The 20,445-nt window shown below is 34.9% G+C and overlaps 1 protein-coding gene across 4 annotated transcripts; it reads left to right on the top strand.

Moving 5' to 3' along the window:
* The first annotated feature begins 1,182 nt into the window (after nucleotides 1-1,182).
* LOC128985491 (NADH-cytochrome b5 reductase 3) lies at nucleotides 1,183-18,743 on the top strand. Of its 4 annotated transcripts, none has more exons than XM_054405022.1 (7): nucleotides 1,183-1,251; nucleotides 4,872-4,913; nucleotides 5,956-6,154; nucleotides 9,227-9,345; nucleotides 9,838-10,042; nucleotides 10,953-11,147; nucleotides 12,094-18,743. In XM_054405022.1, the coding sequence occupies exons 2-7, from the start codon at nucleotides 4,896-4,898 to the stop codon at nucleotides 12,264-12,266; spliced, it is 909 nt and encodes a 302-aa protein (XP_054260997.1). In that variant the 5' UTR covers nucleotides 1,183-1,251; nucleotides 4,872-4,895; the 3' UTR covers nucleotides 12,267-18,743. The 4 variants fall into 4 exon arrangements, with proteins under 4 accessions (XP_054260997.1, XP_054260998.1, XP_054261000.1 ...); XM_054405023.1 differs by having other exon boundaries at nucleotides 1,184-1,196; XM_054405021.1 differs by having other exon boundaries at nucleotides 1,219-1,309.
* Nucleotides 18,744-20,445: the final 1,702 nt, after the last annotated feature.

Here is a 20,445-nt window from a genome sequence, read left to right on the forward strand (position 1 = left end):
TTTCAGTCATTTTAAACCTTGATGTTTAACCAAATAAAACGATGGGATCATAAACAATAACTCGCCCCTAGTTATAAAACCAAACAGTGAAGCAAAAATGATGAAATTGACCTTAAAATAATGGAAAGAATATTTTGTCAACACTAGCGATCAGTGTCGCAAACATAAACTAGACTCGAAAAAAGAGCTTCAAAATTTACAATGGAATAAGAAGTCTAATTTGTGTGTGTTTTTTTTTTTAGTTTATGATTATAGCCTAACGAATCTCGACTACATTTTTGCCATAAAGTGCAAATCCTCCCAATTCTCTCATCATCAATTACCAACATTACCAAAGCTGCGTTGTTGACCAGTATAGCTGGATAAACTGTGTCAATTTTTAAATATAAATATCAGTTATCTTTCAAGGAAATAATTAAATTTAAATGTTTCAAAAATAAAAATAAAAACTTGGCGGATGACTACGGATGAGGTGATGTGCACTCTACCATTTGTCATCAAAATACTCCCTCACGGAGTAGTATCATAGACTAACCGACTTATCTATGGTAGTATATAGGCTCTTTGAAGAAGCCTGTCTCGTACAACCCTGGAAAACGTTTTTTCGGAAGAGTGCTGATCTCTGGGGGGAGCTTGTTGAACAACTTCCAAAGAAAAAGCAGGAAAATGGTGTATTATAGCTATGAACATCTCATTTGGTCTTTAGTAGCTCACCTACATCGACCGGACATGTACAAGGGAGGAGAATATATACTGCCCAATAACAGTATGCACCTTAAGCCTTCTAAAGATTAGCTTACAGTGTTCCAAAGGAGCGCTAGATTTTATGGCTCTCAAGGCAGATTTTTGTAGCCTGAGCACTTCATCACACCCCGAAGCATGGCCCCAGAGAAGTATGCCGTAGTAATGTGACTATAGAACAGTCCGTAGTAGATGTTTAGAAGAAAGGCTTCACTTAAGCTAATCTTAAGCATACGCAGCAGAAAGAACAACTCTAGATAACTTTTTGCACGTTTCATCAATAAATGTCTATTTAAGTCTGATGGGATTTCCATACGTATATGATCAATGATTCTACAGCTGAATGATTTTCTTCTTTACTGCATTTAGTAAGAAATCAATCAGCTGTTTGAAATATGTTCTACTGCTGATTGCTGATTTTGCCTTCTGCTAGAGTTCCAAGGTCAATCAAATTGGTGAGTAAATCGTTTTGAAGAATTGAGAACTTCAAAGTTCAGTTTATATTGATAGGTGACTATTGAAAGCTTGTGTTTTGTTTTTTGGCTTGGTTTGAATCATAACAAAAATGGTATAAGTTAATATACTACCTTCTATTTTACTAACATGTTAAATTACTCGAAAAGAAACTGATTTGCAACACATTTCTCCCATGTGCTGTACTTAATATTTTTCAATATTTATAATTATTAACATTTACTAAACTAAAGCTTTTTCCAAAGCATTCATTTATTTTTTAGTTGTTGGGATAAATCTAGAGTAGGTTGTAGCAATTCTGTATAGTTGCATTGTTTTTGCAAAGTTCTTGGTTTGCAATGTTTTCCTGAAGCAAATATAATTCATGATTTGGCTTGCATCATCATTGATGATGGTGCTTTTTATTGCTAGGTAAAAAGACTATTTTGAGTGATTTATAGTTAGTTAGGTGCTGGATTACATTGATGACAGGTCAACTAGTTGAATAAATTAAGCCTAACTCAGGCTAAATAACATAGGCCTAGCCTATTTACAAATTCACTCAGGCCCTAAATTAACCCTTAGAGTGCCAGGCGAGAAATAAAAGTAACGCTCAAAAAATGCCGATGATTTTTCCCGAAGGTCGCGCTAAAAATGCCGAGCGCGATCTGGCGATTTTTAAGTTAAAATTTCGTAAAAATCGAATTTTCGATATTTCGACCAACGAAAATCGATGTATCGCATCTAGTAACTTTCGACTCAATGTTAATAAATGGGTTAAAAGAATCCGAGTATCCATTCGGTTGTTATGACAACTGTTCGATCATTACGAAACGTCCGGTCAGCCGGACGTTGGCACTTTTGGCTCGTTCTAAAAACGTCCGGTCGGCCGGACGTCGGCACTTTTGGATCGTTTTAAAAACGTCCGGTTCCCCGGACGTTGGCACTCAAAGGGTTTGTGTTAGCTGCAGTGAGTTGGCAGAAAAATATTCAGAAAGATAAAGAATACTAAGGCCAGGCGCACTTAGGCGATTGTGAGTCACGCAACAGTTGACCGACTAATCGGGGGACTGTTGCGCAACCCACTCGGAGACTCTGAAGTCTAGCAACAGTTGAGCTGGAGTGCGCACACAGGCAACTTTTTAGTCGTGAATCTAAAGTCTTTAAGACGTAATTAGACATTACATTCGTTAACAGCGTTAATCCGAATGGATTTCAATGGCTGTAGTATGTGTTGAAGTTGTGATTTTTTATTTCATCCTCTTTTGTTAGGTTGTTCCAATCTTTAGTAACTGCCAAGGACACTTCATCCCACAACTTCTTCTTCAAATTAATATCCGAACATTCTTTCAATGACTTTAAATATAAAGGCAGCCTCTTGTCAACTTAATCAATTAATTGTTTGACATCCTCATCACGGAACTCGTATTTAAGTAATTTTCTAAAAACTTCACAAACAAAAAGAGAACAAACACTAGTGACAGATCTGGCCACGAGTAGTTGAATTCCTCGGGTGAGACTAAGCGACACAGCAACAATTTAGTTGCATGTGTGCGCATCTACACTTGGTTCAATGGATACCAAACCTGGTAATGGCAAATTGGGTCCGGGAACATCGGTTGCAACAGTTGCGCGACTGTCCCTAGACTGTTTCCTTGGTGTGCGCACTCCAATTTAAAACAATGTTGAACATTTTAGTCGGGCAACTGTTGCGCGACTCAAAACCGCCTGTGTGCGCCTGGCCTAATAGGACTAAGTGTTGATACTTCACCTAGTTATCACATTTTTTGCTTGATATTTTTCATTCAATCCTAAACCCTCCATGAGCGCTACTGTGCTTTTACTGGTAATAGACCTGTTTGGCCGTTTGTGGCACGGTAGCTCAATTGGCTAAGACGTTGCACTGACGTGTGTAGCGTTTAAGTCTTTCTACATGCGCGGGATTGAATCCCATAGCCTACATGTGCAATTTATTAAGCTTACTATAATGTAGCTTAGATGGAATGAAGGGCCCACCATAAATAAACAGAGTCTGGCTTGGGTTGAAGTTGACCTTTGTGAGTTTAGGAAGGACTGCACACAACACATGTTTAACTTATTTTTTCCACATTGATATAGAGGGGTAGAGCATGGGTTTTCTGTTTTTACTTTAATTTGGTTAAAAATGGACATATGGTTGAAATACATTTAAGTTATAGCCTATGATAAGATCATTTAACACGCTCACTAAAGCAATATTACTAAATTTTTCATTCATATGGACCAGCGATATTGACCAGCACATAAGTTATGCGACAGCCGATTTCTACCCAAAGACTGCATAAATATGCGACCGCTGGTCACATTAAAATAGACTGACCTTTTACATATGCATTGTTGTCCAATGTTATTAAAAAGCTTCGTAACGGTCTATTTGAAAGCCCTGAATTCTCTGCAGTGGTCTACAGGGATGTCTGTGGCATATGTGCATCACTTGGTCTGTGAATATGATGATTAGTAACAACATATGGCAAAACAGATGGGTTAGATGGGTTAGAGACGTGAAACCTGTTTTGTAGAAGGAAGAGTGGGTTAAAAGATCAGTTAGCCTAGTTTATTGCTTTTCTAAACTAAGCCATCTTGATTAATTTATATAATATTTTTACTATGACAATTGTCATAAACTGTCTGCTAGTTTTTACGATGATAAATAATTTAAATTCAATTTAACCCTCGTGTCTCTAGTTTTGGTCTTAATGTTCGCCCATTTATTGCGCAATCGCAGGGTTTTATTAAAATGTATCTTAGAAACATAAAAACAATGTAAAGTATACTGTTTGATATATAATTTTGTTTGGGAAATTATGGGCTTCAATGTAACATATAAAACATTACAAAAAAATGTTCAACAATTTTTGTGGGGTTAACATTTTTCAAAAATTCTAAAATAAATTAAAAAAATTATGTTTGCGCTCAACAAATTGTTATCATTTATAGGTCCACAAATATTTTAAAATAGCCACTTTGTTCAGAATTGTATGAGGATTCCAAAAATATAATAATATAAGGAAGTAGGTTTGCAAATAAATAAGTTATGGGCAAAAAACAGATTTCGGTACGGTACATAGCGTTTAGCTAAGAATGCATAGCCTAACCATAGCTAGGAATCTGGCTGATAATTTACATCAATATCACTACCTACTTCTTCAGGATCATCAACCAGCCCTTCAAAATCACTTAAACCTTCTTATAATGCACCACGTATATCATTACTTTTGATTTTTAACACTAAAACAATGATAAACGTAGTAAAACACATCAGTCATCGGTGCGAGGTTAACCAAGCTGTTTACAAATACGCACGTCAGCTGTCTGCTACAATATTTTCGGAACTAAAATGAAAAGCGTATAGAAACAGACATCAGGAGAAAGCTCTGAATCTGCTGAAAAAAAAAACTATACCTAACTCGATCCAGTCAATCCGATTCAGTCATTCCCAGAGCCGTCGCCGTAAACAGTGTTTGTGAGTCGCAAAAGCGACACATAACACTACAGCGGATGTGTTATGAGTCGCTTTTACGACACATAACACTCGAAGGGTTAAAACTTGTTAATGATCGACTCAATTTGTTAATATTGTTTAACTATTACTTTCTTTGGCGATAAACATTTTTTATCATAGTATTATTTTTTTTCAGGGCTTCTATGAGGATATAGCCAAAATGATCCAGTCTAATGTTGTAAGTATAAGGTTGCTTACTTCTCTATAAATTAAGTAAAACCATTTCTATTAAAATCACAAAACCCCAGTAGATTATGTGATGTTGGCCTTCCAAATTTTAAAGGGGGTAAAATGTACTGCGATAAGGCCTAAAAGAACACTATGACTTACCCATTTACATCCATAATAGACTGCATCTAGGTCTATGTGTTAGCCATAGGTCTAGTGTAAACTTAGTGCAAAGTAACGTATGCCTAGGCTCAAACACAATAAACTAGACCTAGGCCTATAAGCACACACAAAACAACTTACAATGACAAACTCAAACCAACCAGATTACAACTCACAGTATCAACATTTAGCTGTAAAATAAATGTTTAACATTGCCATCAACTTAACCGCTACACTAGTGTTTGTTGACGGACGATGGCCATGTCTGTTAGACCAGCTGTAGGCTAGTACATATCAATTCACCACAGGGAGCGTGTAAGCCTCAATAGAGCTGAAATTATAAGCGAACAAAAAACAAGAGTCTTTGCATATCCACCGTAAACAGAGAAACATTGCTCTTAAACGCTACATTTTCTTCCACATATTTATTTTGATATTATATGTACGGTAAGGTTGGATAAGGGTTGCCACCTTTGGTTGGGGGAAAATCGGGATGGACTCCCCCTCCCCCAGATAAAAATGGGCATAAACACTGGCACAAGGGATTGAAATCAGGACTGTACTGACAGAATCGGGACAGATAGCAACCCTGGGTTAGATAGTAAAGGTAATCTTAGCTTTCTTGATTAAGGTTTGTTTTAACTCACACACACTCATTCTTCCTCTTTTTTGTAATTTGACCTATGATATTATATACATATTGGTATCTATCTATGATTTTTCAGTGTCGCAGATTGCATGTGGATATATAAATAAGGTTACATAGGTACTGCCTTTGCAATCCTTATTTGTTATAGCATGGCCGTTTAGGAGATTACTCCATCTTTGGGTGCGTAGTCGTACACTAAACTAAATAACTGTATTTAGGCTACCTACATTTTTATTTTTAGACACTGCCAGTTATTGTCGGCGTTGGGGCTGTCCTATCATGCATTATTCTAACAACATATTGGTTCACGAAGAAGAAACGTCCAATTACACTCGTCGACTCTACCGCAAAAGTCCCTCTCATGCTTGCAGAGAAAATTGATATAAGCCATGACACGAAGAAGTTTCGCTTCGCCCTGCCATCAGAGAATCATATTTTAGGTGAGAAATTGCACTTTACCTTCATTAAAAATTGTTTACAGACTGATAAAATACTATAACTTTTAAGATTCTAAGTTCAAAAATGACTGGCTACTCACGTTTGGTTAGGCTTTATTGTTAATGCTTTAAAAATCAAGCGAAAATGTTGTCTTTATAACCAAACTATAACTACAAATCTTGTCTAGATATAGCAGTGTTATGCTTACAGTAAACTTTAAATTAACTGAACTACTTGTGATTCCAATTGTTACGGAAAGTAAAAAAAGATAGGGTACGTCTTAAAACACTTAAAACATATATTTACGCTTATACTGTTACTCACAAGACGGTAAATATACAAAAGATGGTAAGTGGTGATCGATTTCGATTGGACACTCCAATCATCATCAGACCCAATTTTGTATATTTACCGTCTTGTGAGTAACAGTATAAGCGTAAATATATATTTTAAGTGTTATAAGACGTATCTTTATTTACTTTCCGTAAATTTAATAACACATACAATGCTGATCAAGAAGTTATCCAATTGTTCCAAATATTTATTAAAATTTTTCAGATCATAAAGCCAAATTGGCAAGTAAGTTATCCTGCTCTTACCTGTAGAATTTGTAAACTATCTTTCTAGTTTAATATTCACCACTCTGCTATGAAGATCTATGAACAATGGGTCGTCTAATTGTCTGAGGGTTGAAATGTCCCAGATAAGTTTTGGGAGGGTATTTATGAATTTACTGTAGGGAGCGTTTTATAGTGTCTATGAATTTTTAAGTATTAGATTTTTAGAGATTTTAAAGGTTTTTTTTTATTTGTCCCTGTTTGTCCTATATTAAGTTATTGTGTAATTAATTGCATTGCATTTGAGTCATGCCAATGCTGAAGTTAAGTTTTATGGCAATAAAGGATGATTTGATTTGAATTAAAATAAGTTGTTAAATCAAAACCGAAGCTTTTCTATTTTCAATCACTTTGTCAGTAGGTAGCAAAACCATTATAATTCAACCTTTTTGACAACTTATTTTTGTCCAACAAATTCCAAGTTCGGGTAAGCTTAATTATTTACCTACAAAAACCATGTTACAAAAACATGATTTAGTACCCATAGAGACTAAATTTTCACTTAAAATCACAGAGAAAAACATTACTTGTCACTGGATGTTTATAATTTAGGCATACATAAAGTTTCAGTTACTTTATGTTTAAAAACTAAGTAGATTTAATTTGATATTGATTTCATTTGTTTATTTTGTGGGCATTAGTTTACATAACAAAATTCTTACTTAGTCATCATATTAGATTATTTTAGTCAATTAGGATTTTAAGCCCCATTTAATCTTAACAACAAAATAGACTACCGGTAAAGTGTTTGTAGGATGACTGTTGATAACCTGAGTACAGTATAAAAAAAGTTGCATTCTTTGAAACCCAAGCTGCTTAGTTTTGTTTGGTTAACAACTTAATCAAGGTTGTTGTTTTAATAACGCAACATAATTTTCATTTTGTGAGTTTAGAAAATATGAATTGACAAATCTTCAAAGTCGTAACCTTATCAAAATGATGAGCCTTGAACTTACAAGATTGTGTTTAATAATAGATAATTTCTACATCTCTTAGCTTTTTACTAATTTAAATAAAGTGTACAATGGATTTGACTATTTAATTTAATTTACACCTCTCTTCTGACTTTTCATTTAGTTCAGGAATATTTTTAGCTATTGAGGTTTTTACTTAACACAAAACCAAACTGTTCCTGAAATTTCTCCAGCTTGCATCCTCTTACAAAATTTGCAGTCTCTGCAAAATTTCAAAATTAAAGTTTTTAATCTTACATGCCATAACACAGCTAACACAAGTGTAGAGCGAATATCAGACATGTCTATCAAAGGGTGATTTTTTTATTGGTGCGGTTTTTAAAGCTAAATAAAAAAATGAAAAACAACCTGCATCGACATAAAAATGCATTTATTTGAACTACAGTGTCATGACATTAACGTTTAAAAATGATTTCTGGCATATGGGCTCCATTCCGTTCACGTAGAAAGCCCAATCGAGAAGTCCAATTTTCGAATACTCTTTTCAGCAGCTGTGGTTGAATGCCGCCAACAACTCGACGAATGTTAGCTTCCAAGTCATTTAAAGTTTCAACACTATCGGGCAATGTTACGGGACTTTTTCGTTCCTCAGCTAAACGAACTTGAAGTGGATGTGTGATATCAAGCCAACAGACTTCTTTCTGTGGGGATATGTTAAGTCTCAAGTATACGCTGACAAGCCACAAACTTTGAATGACTTGGAAGCTAAAATTCGTCGAGTTATTGGCGGAATTCAACCACAGCTGCTGGAAATAGTATTCGAAAATTCTTTTCAATCGGACTTCTCGATTGGGCTTTCTACGCAAACGGAATGGAGCTCATATGCCAGAAATCATTTTTAAACGTTAATGTCATGACACTGTAGTTCAAATAAATGCATTTTTATGTCAATGCAGGTTGTTTTTCATTTTTTTATTTAGTTTTAAAAACCGCACCAATAAAAAAATTACCCTTTATATTATGTCTAAATATCATTAATATTTTAATTTTAAATTATAATTAATTATGAACATTTAATAATAGGCTACTTAGTTTCTGCTTCAATGGTGTGTTCAAAAATTTTTTTTTTTATATATGTTTTGGCTTGGATGACAAAAAGCTGTAGGATTCACTCTTGGTACATGTGGCTTATAAATATAACTTGATCACATAGCCCTAAAGTTCAATGGATAAAATCAGAGTGATAAAACAAATGCCCAATAATCAGCCATGGACGGTTAAAAATAGTCATAAAAGATGAGAGTACCTTTTACCATGTAGATGCAACTCAACTTTCAATTAAACTTGAAATACAACTTATTTTTAATCTCTTCTTTGATTGAAGTTTATTTTTGGCGATGTTGAGTTTAACTATATAAAAAATTGCAGACATTTTCCATCATGATATAAAATAAACAACCACCTGAATTAAACGCTAAGACAGCAGCCACGTCTTTGTTGTTATGTCATCAACTGTTTCTGTAATTGAGATTATTTTCTGTAGGTTTGCCGATCGGCCAACATATCTTTCTCTCTGCTACCATAGACAACGAGCCAATCATCCGCTCTTACACTCCCGTTACCTCGGATGACGACATCGGCTACATGGATCTCGTTGTTAAGGTACACTATCATTTAAATAATATTTTTGTACAACAACAAGTACTATATTTGAATCATTGAATTTAGACACTAGTGTTGATTTCTTGTTATTTAACTGACTTTGAAACAATTACAACTAAATGAACTTGTTTGATTTTGTGTGGGTTTACACAAGTTGCATTTTGAATGAAGCAATTACAAACACTTTTAAGAGAAAGCGGTTTAAATCTGTCTAATTTTTGTGGATATGAAAAAATTAAGTGTCCTCTTACCAAAGTTTGAGACGGTAACCACTTAGCTGACAACCATTTTGTTTCCGTTTACTGTAGCTTGTCTTTTGGTGATACTACCAAAGAGTATGGTGCACACTCTGTTGTTAGCTTAATTCATCTACATCCATTTTGATTCTAAACTCGCTTGGGAACAACTTTTACATGGGAATGGAACACCTAGTTCTATAGTCCAAGATTTTACACTCAAGCTTGTTCAATACAACTTACCATTTGTTCACAGGTTTATTTAAAAGACGTTCATCCTAAATTCCCTGCCGGTGGTAAGATGAGTCAGTATCTGAACAACATGAAGGTCGGAGACTTTATCGACGTGAGAGGTCCCAGCGGCCGACTCAAGTACCTTGGTGGAGGAAGATTCTCCCTCAAATTGTTGAGGAAAGATCCTCCTCGAATCGTCACCGTCAGCAAAGTGGCTATGATCGCTGGTTAGTAAATCTTTTATTCCCTTTTGTGTCTTGGAACAGAGTACCAGCTGTGGTTAATGATAGTCATAGCCAAACTCAAGAATCTTCATTGTTATACACCTGTGTACTGTGTCCTTAAACTTTGCATTTATTCAACCACATGAGCCTGAAAGACGTTAGCATCAAGGATCGTATCAAGTAAAACAAACAATGAGCTGATACTACAAAAATAAACTGAACCAATGAATTAGCACTGTAGGTTAGTAGGTTATCTTAGGATGTTAAGAAGACAGCTGGTTCGTAATGGGCTGTCTACCTTTGCACTACTGACTTCCTCATGTTGCTTATACCACAATGGTACATTCATGGAATACACTCCGTGGGAATGACGCCAAGTGAGTTTGTTTCTGATCACCAAGAGTTCATTACCGACGACTTTAGATCAAACTGGTTAATTTTTCAGTCATGAACAGTACTCAACAGCTTACATTTTTGCATTCCAGGCTTGCGTTTTGTTTGTTACTAGTGGTTTTTGTGTTTGTTTGTTTAGTAAGTATGCTAGCCTATATTGAAGCCACAGCACACTGCTACGGAGTTGTAGGCTCTTGAACAGTCACCACAATGCAATCAGTTGATTAACCTCTGCATCCCTTTCAAGGATACACTTTCTTACCCTTAAACACCTTTTATTCTGTTTTTTTTTTATCAGTTCACGTGACTGATTCAATTTGTCTACGAAATGTGACTAAACACTGAACATATAACTGTACAACTCTCAACAATACACTTTGCCATCAATGGCTTTCTGAGGTGAACTAAATCCTAAAGATTGACTATAAAATGTGGGTCGTGTAAACTCCTTGCGACTGGTGGTAATCCCATCATCACTTCACGTGGGAACACACATGTTATTTTAACTCGACTGTTGCAGGAGGGACAGGAATCACACCGATGTTGCAGCTGATCCGACACATCACCAAGGACCCTCAGGACACCACCAAGATGGCGCTGCTGTTTGCCAATCAATCAGAGAAAGACATTCTGCTGAGGGAGGAACTGGAGGAAGTAGTACAGAAACACAGTGCACAGTTTAAACTTTGGTACACAGTAGACACTCCCTCTGAAGGTTAGATTGTTTTTTTTATATTTAACCTTTCCATCTCGGAGAAGGCAATGTACATTTCGGAGCTCATAACCCTATAAAAAAAATTCTAAAACTTTTTTAACTTTAATAGACCTGTTCAAACATCATATAAAGTTCGACAACACATAAATTGAATCACAGAGTGCAATTCATACTTGGTTAGAATGGTAATTTTCCATTGAATTAATTGCTTTAACGACAAGAGTGTTGCGTAGAGGGGGGAACAGGTAGAATTTGGTGGGGGTGATAAAAATCACAATACTGGTGTCAGATATAACTCGTCGAAAACTTTCCTTTACAGAGGTGTGCAAATTGTGACGTGTAAGAAAAATATGACGTTTAGAATTTGTGGCTGATGATGGATTTGTTTTACAATCATAACCGGTACAGAGTAGAGTCTCCATTATCTGATCTTTAGTTTCGACCTTTTGTTTTATCCAACCATGTCTGTCAAAGATCAAGTAGTTAGATTTTTTCCTATTTCTTTGGGGCAGTCATCATCATCAGTTATCATCAACGTTACACTTGCAGAATATCAGTAATAACCCCCACCTTTTCTCCTACCACCCCTCCAATGAAGATACGTTGCAACCAAGATGGAGTCAGAATTTTATGATGTCATCAAGAGGATGACATAACCGTAAAAATAGTCAGCGGCGGGAGAATGTTTGAGCGAAACACAGCCAAAATAGCGATTGTCAAGACCCACAAGCCTGCATTCCTGCTTGTATGGCAAGACAATCCCTTTTGGCCAATTATTTTAAGGGGAGAATTTTGTCTAATGTACAGTAGGCCTAAGTGGATTTGTTTTAAGTTTTTTAAATGTTTTATTATTGGCTTAAACTGCAACCTTTTCACTTTTCGTTTTCTTTTCACGTCTGAAAAAGCTGGATTTGCAGCACTGATAACTCTCATGTTTTATTTCCAGATTGGAAGTACAGCACAGGTTTTGTCAACTCCGAAATGATCCAAAAACATCTTTTTCCTCCTGCGGCGGACACGCTGGTTCTCATGTGCGGACCTCCACCAATGGTTAACTTCGCCTGCATCCCTAACCTCGACAAACTCGGCTACGATCCCAACTTGCGCTTTGCCTATTAGATATGTCCGTCTCGTGCATTTAAAGTGTTTTTTTATCACGATGGGGAGAAGTTTCTTGATCTTGTTGAGAGAGAATATGTTTTGGGATTTTTTCAAACTAGCTTTAAAAATAAAATTTTTTAAGTAGGCCCGCAAGAAATTTTTTTTTTTTTCGTAATTGTGTGGCAAATTTAATTGGTTTTTTCTGTGTTGCTGTTTATGCTGGGGTCGTTTTTACTCGAGATATCACAGGAGAAGTATTCAAATGTTTCCTGATTACTAAGGATGATTATTTAAATTTTTAAGGTAAAATGGATGGTTTTAGTTTTTTTTCTTTTATTAAGGGTTTGCATATTTAATTAAAAGATGCTTATTGAAAAACCAAATAACCCTTATCGACAGGAAATGTCCATTCATTGTACCTTAAGGTAAAAATAAATGAAAATGTTGAACGTTTTGTATCAGTCTAAGTTAAAAAAAATCAAATCATCTTTTTAGTGTTTTTCAGTGAATAACAGCTTTAAGTATGTTTATTTATCATCACACAGAGAAAGTTTATTTTTGGTGATTTATTGTTTTCCAAGCTCATGTTTACTTCACCGGTAAAACCCAACTGTGCACCGAAACAACTACTTGAAACTCTCTGTTAGGGAAACTTGTAAACTACTGTTATTTTTTTGCTTTTTTTACAAACATATATATTTTAAATATTGTAAATAGTATGCACTGTAGGAATAATAGTAGGTAAGTTATTAGTTTAGTATAGTGTCACAAACATTAGAATTATGACTAATTCCATTGTTTTTTTGGTTATGGCTATTTACTGTGTTGAACAATGCATTTTTAAAGTTTTTTTTATACTGATGTCTTGTTTTAATTTTGATTTGATCATGTGTGACAGTGCTATTTAAAAGTTTTTATTTTACTCTAAGTTTCTGTTTTGCATTTCTTTCGCAGTTTATTGACGTAAGCTAGGCATTTTGTACTTATGTGATAAGAGTTGGTGCTATAAACCATGTATTGAACATCTTATTTGTAATATTAAGGTCCTTGAAATTCCTTGAATTATGTTCTTTAGCCAACTATATTTGAATATTAATACAATCTTTTGTTCCAAAACATATTGAGTAATACAAACCTCGAATTTCCTTGTACTTATGTTTGTTCATCAAATATATCCAGTTGTATACCGTACATATTTCTGTACAATTTTCTTTTTTCCATATAAGATTTAGGAGAAGCAGCAGTTTGACTAAATTTTTTTTAGAGTATCCAATGTTGAATTAGTGTTTAATGGTGTAAACACAAAAATAATCAATGCAAGTTTTACAAAACGTCAATTACACATTCTAAATATAAATTTTCACTGCACATTTCATGTTAGTGTTCAATTTTGAGAATTAAAAATATGATAAGCACTAAGTCATGGTGTGAATATTTCAGATTTCGATTGATTGGAAAAAAATATTTGCTTTTGTAGGGTTTTTACTCAAGCTTAGTTTTTTTTTTTACTCATTTTGCTTCCAAACCTACATAGTTTTTTTTTTTTTTATTGTCACCAGCACACATTAAAATTCCTTAAAAAATGTCTGCTTATTTCTTGCCTTTGGTGATTTGCTCATTTGTTACAGATTATAATATTTGTATACTACCTTTAATCTTTTGTCGTGTAATATTGTTATTCTAATAGGTATTAGGATTTATTGTAAATTTCATATAGGTTACACTCAGACATGTAAATACAAATTAGATTCTAAAATTAGTTGTTGTCTCAGAAATAATGTAGAATATTTTGCTGCCATCTTAACTTTGTGTTTGATGGAGTAAAATAGATTTTTAATGTTTTTACATTTCATCCGTATTTTAGTTGTATAAAACTATTGCAACGTTGAGTTCGCATTCTATTCTGAATTCTAAACAGATGTATTTCTCTTTACAGTATCCCTCAGCCAAGTAAGCGCTGTCAGCTACTTTCATATCCTCATTTTAGGTGAAGAGATATTAAATAAACGATGATGTTCGCATTATTAGAAATTAGTAGGATTGAGACAGTACACAGCGATGTTACAGCCAAAAAATTGGTAAAAATCTTTTGTAGAAGGTGGTCCATATTTTTGTGTGAAAGAGGAGTTTGGGTACGGCTACCCTTTAATACTTTGACCTTATAGGCTTTTGTAGCCTCTCCTGACTCCTAGCGAATCCTAACAGCTGTAGGTAGGATTGCCACCCGTCGGGGACTTCAGACCCTTTTGCCTGTGTTAATACTAGAAAAAGGAGGGCCTGTCCTGATTTTCCCTAACCAAAGCTAGGACCCGCCTGAATGGGTGTATCCTGTCTGTAGGACATCCATTTTACATAATAATTTTTGGCCTTATCACCGCTGTTCCTAGGGTTTCGAACCTCAACTGGGCTAGAGCTGAACAATCTAGGCTCAGGTGTTTGTTATATTCTACTTTTATTGCATAATATCTGCGTTGGTAGCCCTAATTATTCCTAGATGTTTAAAACCGATCTATAACCGGTAAACATCCCTACAATTATGCGTTGGCTCCCTTTATTTAGTCTAGAATGCCTTTCCATTCCCTTCTCGATGGAATGTAAATGGGTTGAATTTCCTAACTTTCCCTGATATTTCAGGACATATTTTAAATGAGGGAAGCACATTTCAGTATGTTGGACAATTAATTAATTAAGTGCTTAAATAGACTGTTGTGCCTGTAGGATTAGTTATACTGATTTTTATTGTAGAATAATTTGTCAACATATCTGTTTCATTTAAGACGTTTTTAATAATTTTAAAATTCCCAACCATAACTCAAAACATTTGTCAAGTCATAAATCATGCTTTTTTTTAACAAACTTCATAGCTTAACGGTAATAAGCTATTACCGTAGGTCTCGTGTTAAGACCTGGGCTCGGGACTGATTTACTTTCTTTGTTTTAATGTCCCCAGAGGTCAAAAACAACATCTGTTTAAATTCACATATTATATATATATATATATATATTTGTGTCCGTTAGCACGATAACTCGATCAAAAATTTAATGAAATTTTGCACAAACGTGTAAACCCACTTTTATTTTAAGGAGTTCGCGAACCAGCATGATTAGCACATGGGAACGGGGTTTTGTGGGGTGTTTTATGGGGTAAAGTTTTTTTTTAATTTTTACTCTCAAAACATAACTTTTCCTAATTTACCTTTAAACCATTTTAAAGAGCTTAAAAAACAAATGATTTAAAAAAATTGAGCTTTTTGTACGGTTATTGGTTACAAAGAAAATTCTAAAAATGTTAAAATTAAAATCCCCATGTTATTCTTATAGAGAACTAGCAGAGTACCCGTCCTTCGTACGGGGTTGGCATATAAGTATCAAATGCTTATAGCAGTTATGAGTGAGGACATGGTTTAAGAAATTTCGGTTCTTTTTGAAGTTCGTTCGCTACGCTCACTCACCTTTAGGTTAGAGCTCGTTCGCTGCGCTCACTTTCCTTCAGGTTAGCTCGTTCGCTACGCTCACTTGCCTTCAGGTTAGCTCGTTCGCTACGCTCACTCGCCTCCAGGTTGAAGTTCGTTCGCTACGCTCACTCACCTTTTGGTTGCAAATTAGCTGTTGTCATAAATGTAAAAGAAATAATGCTAGTGCTGCACCCTGTTGGTGATCCTTGTAACTTTAATGCTATTGAAAATCATAGAACAGAACCAACTTGTTTAATTGAAACAGCTGTTAAGATTCATTAATTCCATTTCTCATAAGGTTAACATGGGAACCTTTGCTCCAGAGCCACTGGGGCGGAGCCCGGAAGGATTTTTGGGATAAAAATATGCCTATATGTTAATCGGGAATATGAGCTATCATCATGCCGAATTTCAGCCCGATCCGACCAGTAGTTTTCGCGTTTACTTTTCCCATACACACAGACACCACCTCTTTTTTATAATAGTATAGATAATTAAATTGTTATGGATTGCTTGTCTATGGATTTATTTTGATCAATCTTGGCAAATTTATTTATTCTATAGCAAGCAATAATTATTTTCCTAAAAACACACTTTATTGCCTATCTAGCAGGAAAACCTAGTTACTCGTTAAACCTAATGTTGTTGAAATATATTTAAGTGAAAATCAAATCAGGCAAATGAAAATTTGCTTAGTCTGCGGGTTTTCTGCAGCGGGGGTATTTTTTTTAGTTTGAACATAAATTAATTAATTTTATATTTATTAAATCTGAACAATATTCATTGTTTATTGTTTATTTCCTTACTATTTATTTGTTTTACATTATTTTTACTTAATTTCCAAACTTGGATGGCATAACTTCCTAAAAATATATGTTTTAGAAAGTGACCAGCTGATTAAAATTTTAGTAACATGTATGTTAAAAACAACAATTGATGGTAAAAGTTGTAATAACCTGAGGAAATAAATATTTTAATAAGCTTAACTAAAAATTGTAATAACATGGCTGTGAATAGGCAGTGTTTTAAAAATTAACATGTAAATAATATACAATGTACTTTAGTAATCAAAATGCAATGTTTGAATTTTTTATGTCAGATATCATATTACTTTTCAAAAACATAGGCCTAAGCTTAATATGCTTCAAACAATGGAGTCGTTTTTGTTAAATGATATAACTTACCGTATTCAATTTTCAAATAATTTTTATATAATATCCGATTACCAAAGTATACTGTACGTCTTCCAATTGTTTAACAGTTAAATAGCAGTTTTGTAACATTTTAAGTTACAGTACAAAATTATTACATGGTATTTGTTGATTTTTTTCTCAATTTAGTGTGGTAATTTGAAGAATGTTTATTTCACATTTTGTTTCCAAGTCTTCTTCTAGTTTTGTTAAAATGAATGAGCATGCTGTATCGATTACAATGTAATGGTTTCGTGATTTTTTTTGCATATTCACAGGAGTCATTTTTTTATTAAATAGTAATGAGTTCATTAAAAATTATGTGATTAAATGTTGTGTTAATCATCTTGAAAAAGGTTTACCAAATCTCTGAAAATTTTAATGTAATTGTATTTTGACATGTTGTCTAATACTATTATAGCATTACAACGTTTATTGTTAGCTTATAAAAAATAACGGTATAATTTTTCTTTGATAATCCATTAGTTTAGAACACCAAAATGCTCCATTCATAAAAAATATGGATTATGTACTATTATTTTATTTTTACGGCTTAACTTAAATAAATAGGGACTGATATAAGTTTTAGATCATAGCAAAAAGGCTAAAATGTCTCTGTAATAATTATCTCATAAATGGGAAAGATAATTTTATGGTTTTGGAGTTTTAATGGTAGAAAAGTTATAGTTAAGCCTGTGTCACACTTGGCTACTTACTAGCAGCTACCTAGTAGCAGCTACTGAAATAGCTGCTACTTTTCCTGTCACACTTATTTGGTAGCCTCTATTCACTAGCTGCTACTACTAGTTTAGCTCAAGAGAGGTTATGTCCCAAAGACACGGATATTTCCTATACAGGTTCAAAAAATTAATCACATCTCCCCCACCCCACTTCGGATCACTCATGATTACTTCAGAAATTAAAAAAAAATGAACTAGAATAAACAAATCAGGCAGACAGCACGTGGTGCAAGTAGCCGCTAGTCTGCTATTGAAGCTGTCACACTGGGCGACAGTCGCTACTTGATAGCTGCTAGTTGGTCACGTGACTCACTAGCGCAGTTTAGTAGCACGGAAAGTTGGACATGTTCAACTTTCCATGCTAGTAAAATTTCACTAGCGCGCTACTCTTAGTAGCTGCTACTGCCTATGTCACATTGGCTACTTAGTAGCTGCTATTTCGCTAGCTGCTAGTAAAGTAGCGTAGTGTGACATAGCCTATAAGCCTGTGTCACACTTGGCTACTTACTAGCAGCTACCTAGTAGCAGCTACTGAAATAGCAGCTACTTTTCCTGTCACACTTATTTTGGTAGCGTCTATTCACTAGCTGCTACTACTAGTTTAGCTCAATAGAGGTTATGTCGCAAAGACGCGGATATTTCCTATACAGGTTAAAAAAATTAATCACATCTCCCCCACCCCACTTCGGATCACTCATGATTACTTCAGAAATTATTCAAAATGAACGAGAATAAACAAATCAGGCAGACAGCACGTGGTGCAAGTAGCCGCTAGTCTGCTATTGAAGCTGTCACACTGGGCGACAGTCGCTACTTGATAGCTGCTAGTTGGTCACGTGACTCACTAGCGCAGTTTAGTAGCACGGAAAGTTGGACATGTTCAACTTTCCATGCTAGTAAAATTTCACTAGCGTGCTACTCTTAGTAGCTGCTACTGCCTATGTCACATTGGCTACTTAGTAGCTGCTATTTCGCTAGCTGCTAGTAAAGTAGCGTAGTGTGACACAGGCTTTACAGTAGTTGTGTAAAAGCTTTTATAGACATAGATTATTGACTATTTTATTGTAAATGCTGTTTATTTAGAGTAATAAAGTTTTATGAATCAACTAATTTTTAAAATTTAATTGAATAACAGCCTTTAGGCTACGGCTACTCTTGGCGACGACAATGAATAAATATGCGTAGTATTAAATTAAACGTTGACGGCCTCACTAAGCGACTCGCACCATGTCGAACGCACTGATCATGTTATAGACTAACGACTTTACTTCAGTGCTCCTAGGGATCCCAGACGTCCTCTTTTTCCCGGACACGTCCTCTTTTTGGGTAAAAAAAAAACGTCCGGGGGGATTTTTGGCAATACTTTCAAATGTCCAGGATTTTGACTTTGAGAGAATAAAAAATATTTCTGCAAGTATTAATATTAGCAATCACCTTTTATAATTAATCGTCATCATAACATTAAAATAAGTTAAAAAATACTACACTTTAATAATATCTTACGTATAAAAGTGTCATTTCCTCTTTCTTTTGGTCAAATTTCGTGTATAACGTACGCTAGAATCCATTGGAAGGCGAACAATGGGTTTCCTGCTTTGCCTGACTCTGCTGACTGTAAACTGAATAACTCTGCTCACTAGTAGCACTAGTATGTTTTCTGTGCTAGCCAGTTTGCCAGGCCAGTAGCATACTAGCGACCGTCGGCCGTCGACCAGTGACTAGCTCTTCGTCGTCTGCTTACTTGTTTACTTTACGTTACATGTTACATGCCTACTTAAAAAATAATTATCTTACTTTTTAATTTGTCCGTGTTGATCGTCCCTAGGGCCTAACCTAATCCCGAAATGAAAATGTGTATTTTCAGAAAACTTGAAAGAAAAGTTTACTTGTTTTAAGCATGGTCGACATGAACTGTTGCTTGCTGGGCAGGTATAATGCAGTCGTGTTGGGTGCTAGTTCTTAAACACTTCTTAGATAAAATAAGTTCTCTGGTTCAAAATCATGGTCTGATTTTGGACAATTTCTGTTTAGCATGCACATTGACACCAGGGTGTTTTTGTAAATCAAACATGCTTGAATGTGTTTTTGTAATGTTGCGGTATTCCTTTGATATTTAAACCACAAGTCTCAATAATAAAAAAAAAACATGACATTATACGAGTACAAGTTTATTTTTTAACATTTCTTGACCTTTAAAAAATAAACTGGGAAGCTTGAACACATTAAACTAGGTCGTCAAAATAGCTTAAAAAGTACTAATTTTAGCACGTTATTTCCAAATTTTTCCCGGGGGGAACCCCCGGACCCCCCTTCTTTGCTTGGGGGTATTCCCCCGGTGTCCCCCCAAAATATATGTCTAGGACCACCCTTGGTGAGTAATTTTGTCCTCTTTTTTGATGGAGGGTCCCTGGGAACCCTAGTGCTCCAAATGAAGTCCATGAGGTTAAAAATTGGCTCTGGTAATTTTCTGACCTCGCCTACTGATCGTAAGCTACTTGCTACTGATCGTAAGCTACTTGCTAATTACTCTATTTGAGCATAGATATGCAACAGGGATCCAACCCACAAAATATCAATCTCTTTAGGCCTGTTTGTAGCCTTTGGATATAAGAAACATTGAAAATTTAGCCAGGCTTTAATATAAACAGGTTTGTTGTCACAGGATTTTAGATTAATCTAATAACTAAGATAACTAATAACTATTTAAACATAAAGAAGTTGGAATACAGGTTTTTTTCAAGGATTGTCAAGCAATGATCCAAGTCTTTGGTTGCTTTATTTTATTAAATTCGTAACAAAAACGTACAAAAAA

The sequence above is a fragment of the Macrosteles quadrilineatus genome, unplaced genomic scaffold, assembly GCF_028750875.1.
Source record: "Macrosteles quadrilineatus isolate MER2022 unplaced genomic scaffold, UCM_ALF_1.0 Scaffold_2__2_contigs__length_208266976, whole genome shotgun sequence".
Taxonomy (NCBI): Eukaryota; Metazoa; Arthropoda; class Insecta; order Hemiptera; family Cicadellidae; genus Macrosteles; species Macrosteles quadrilineatus.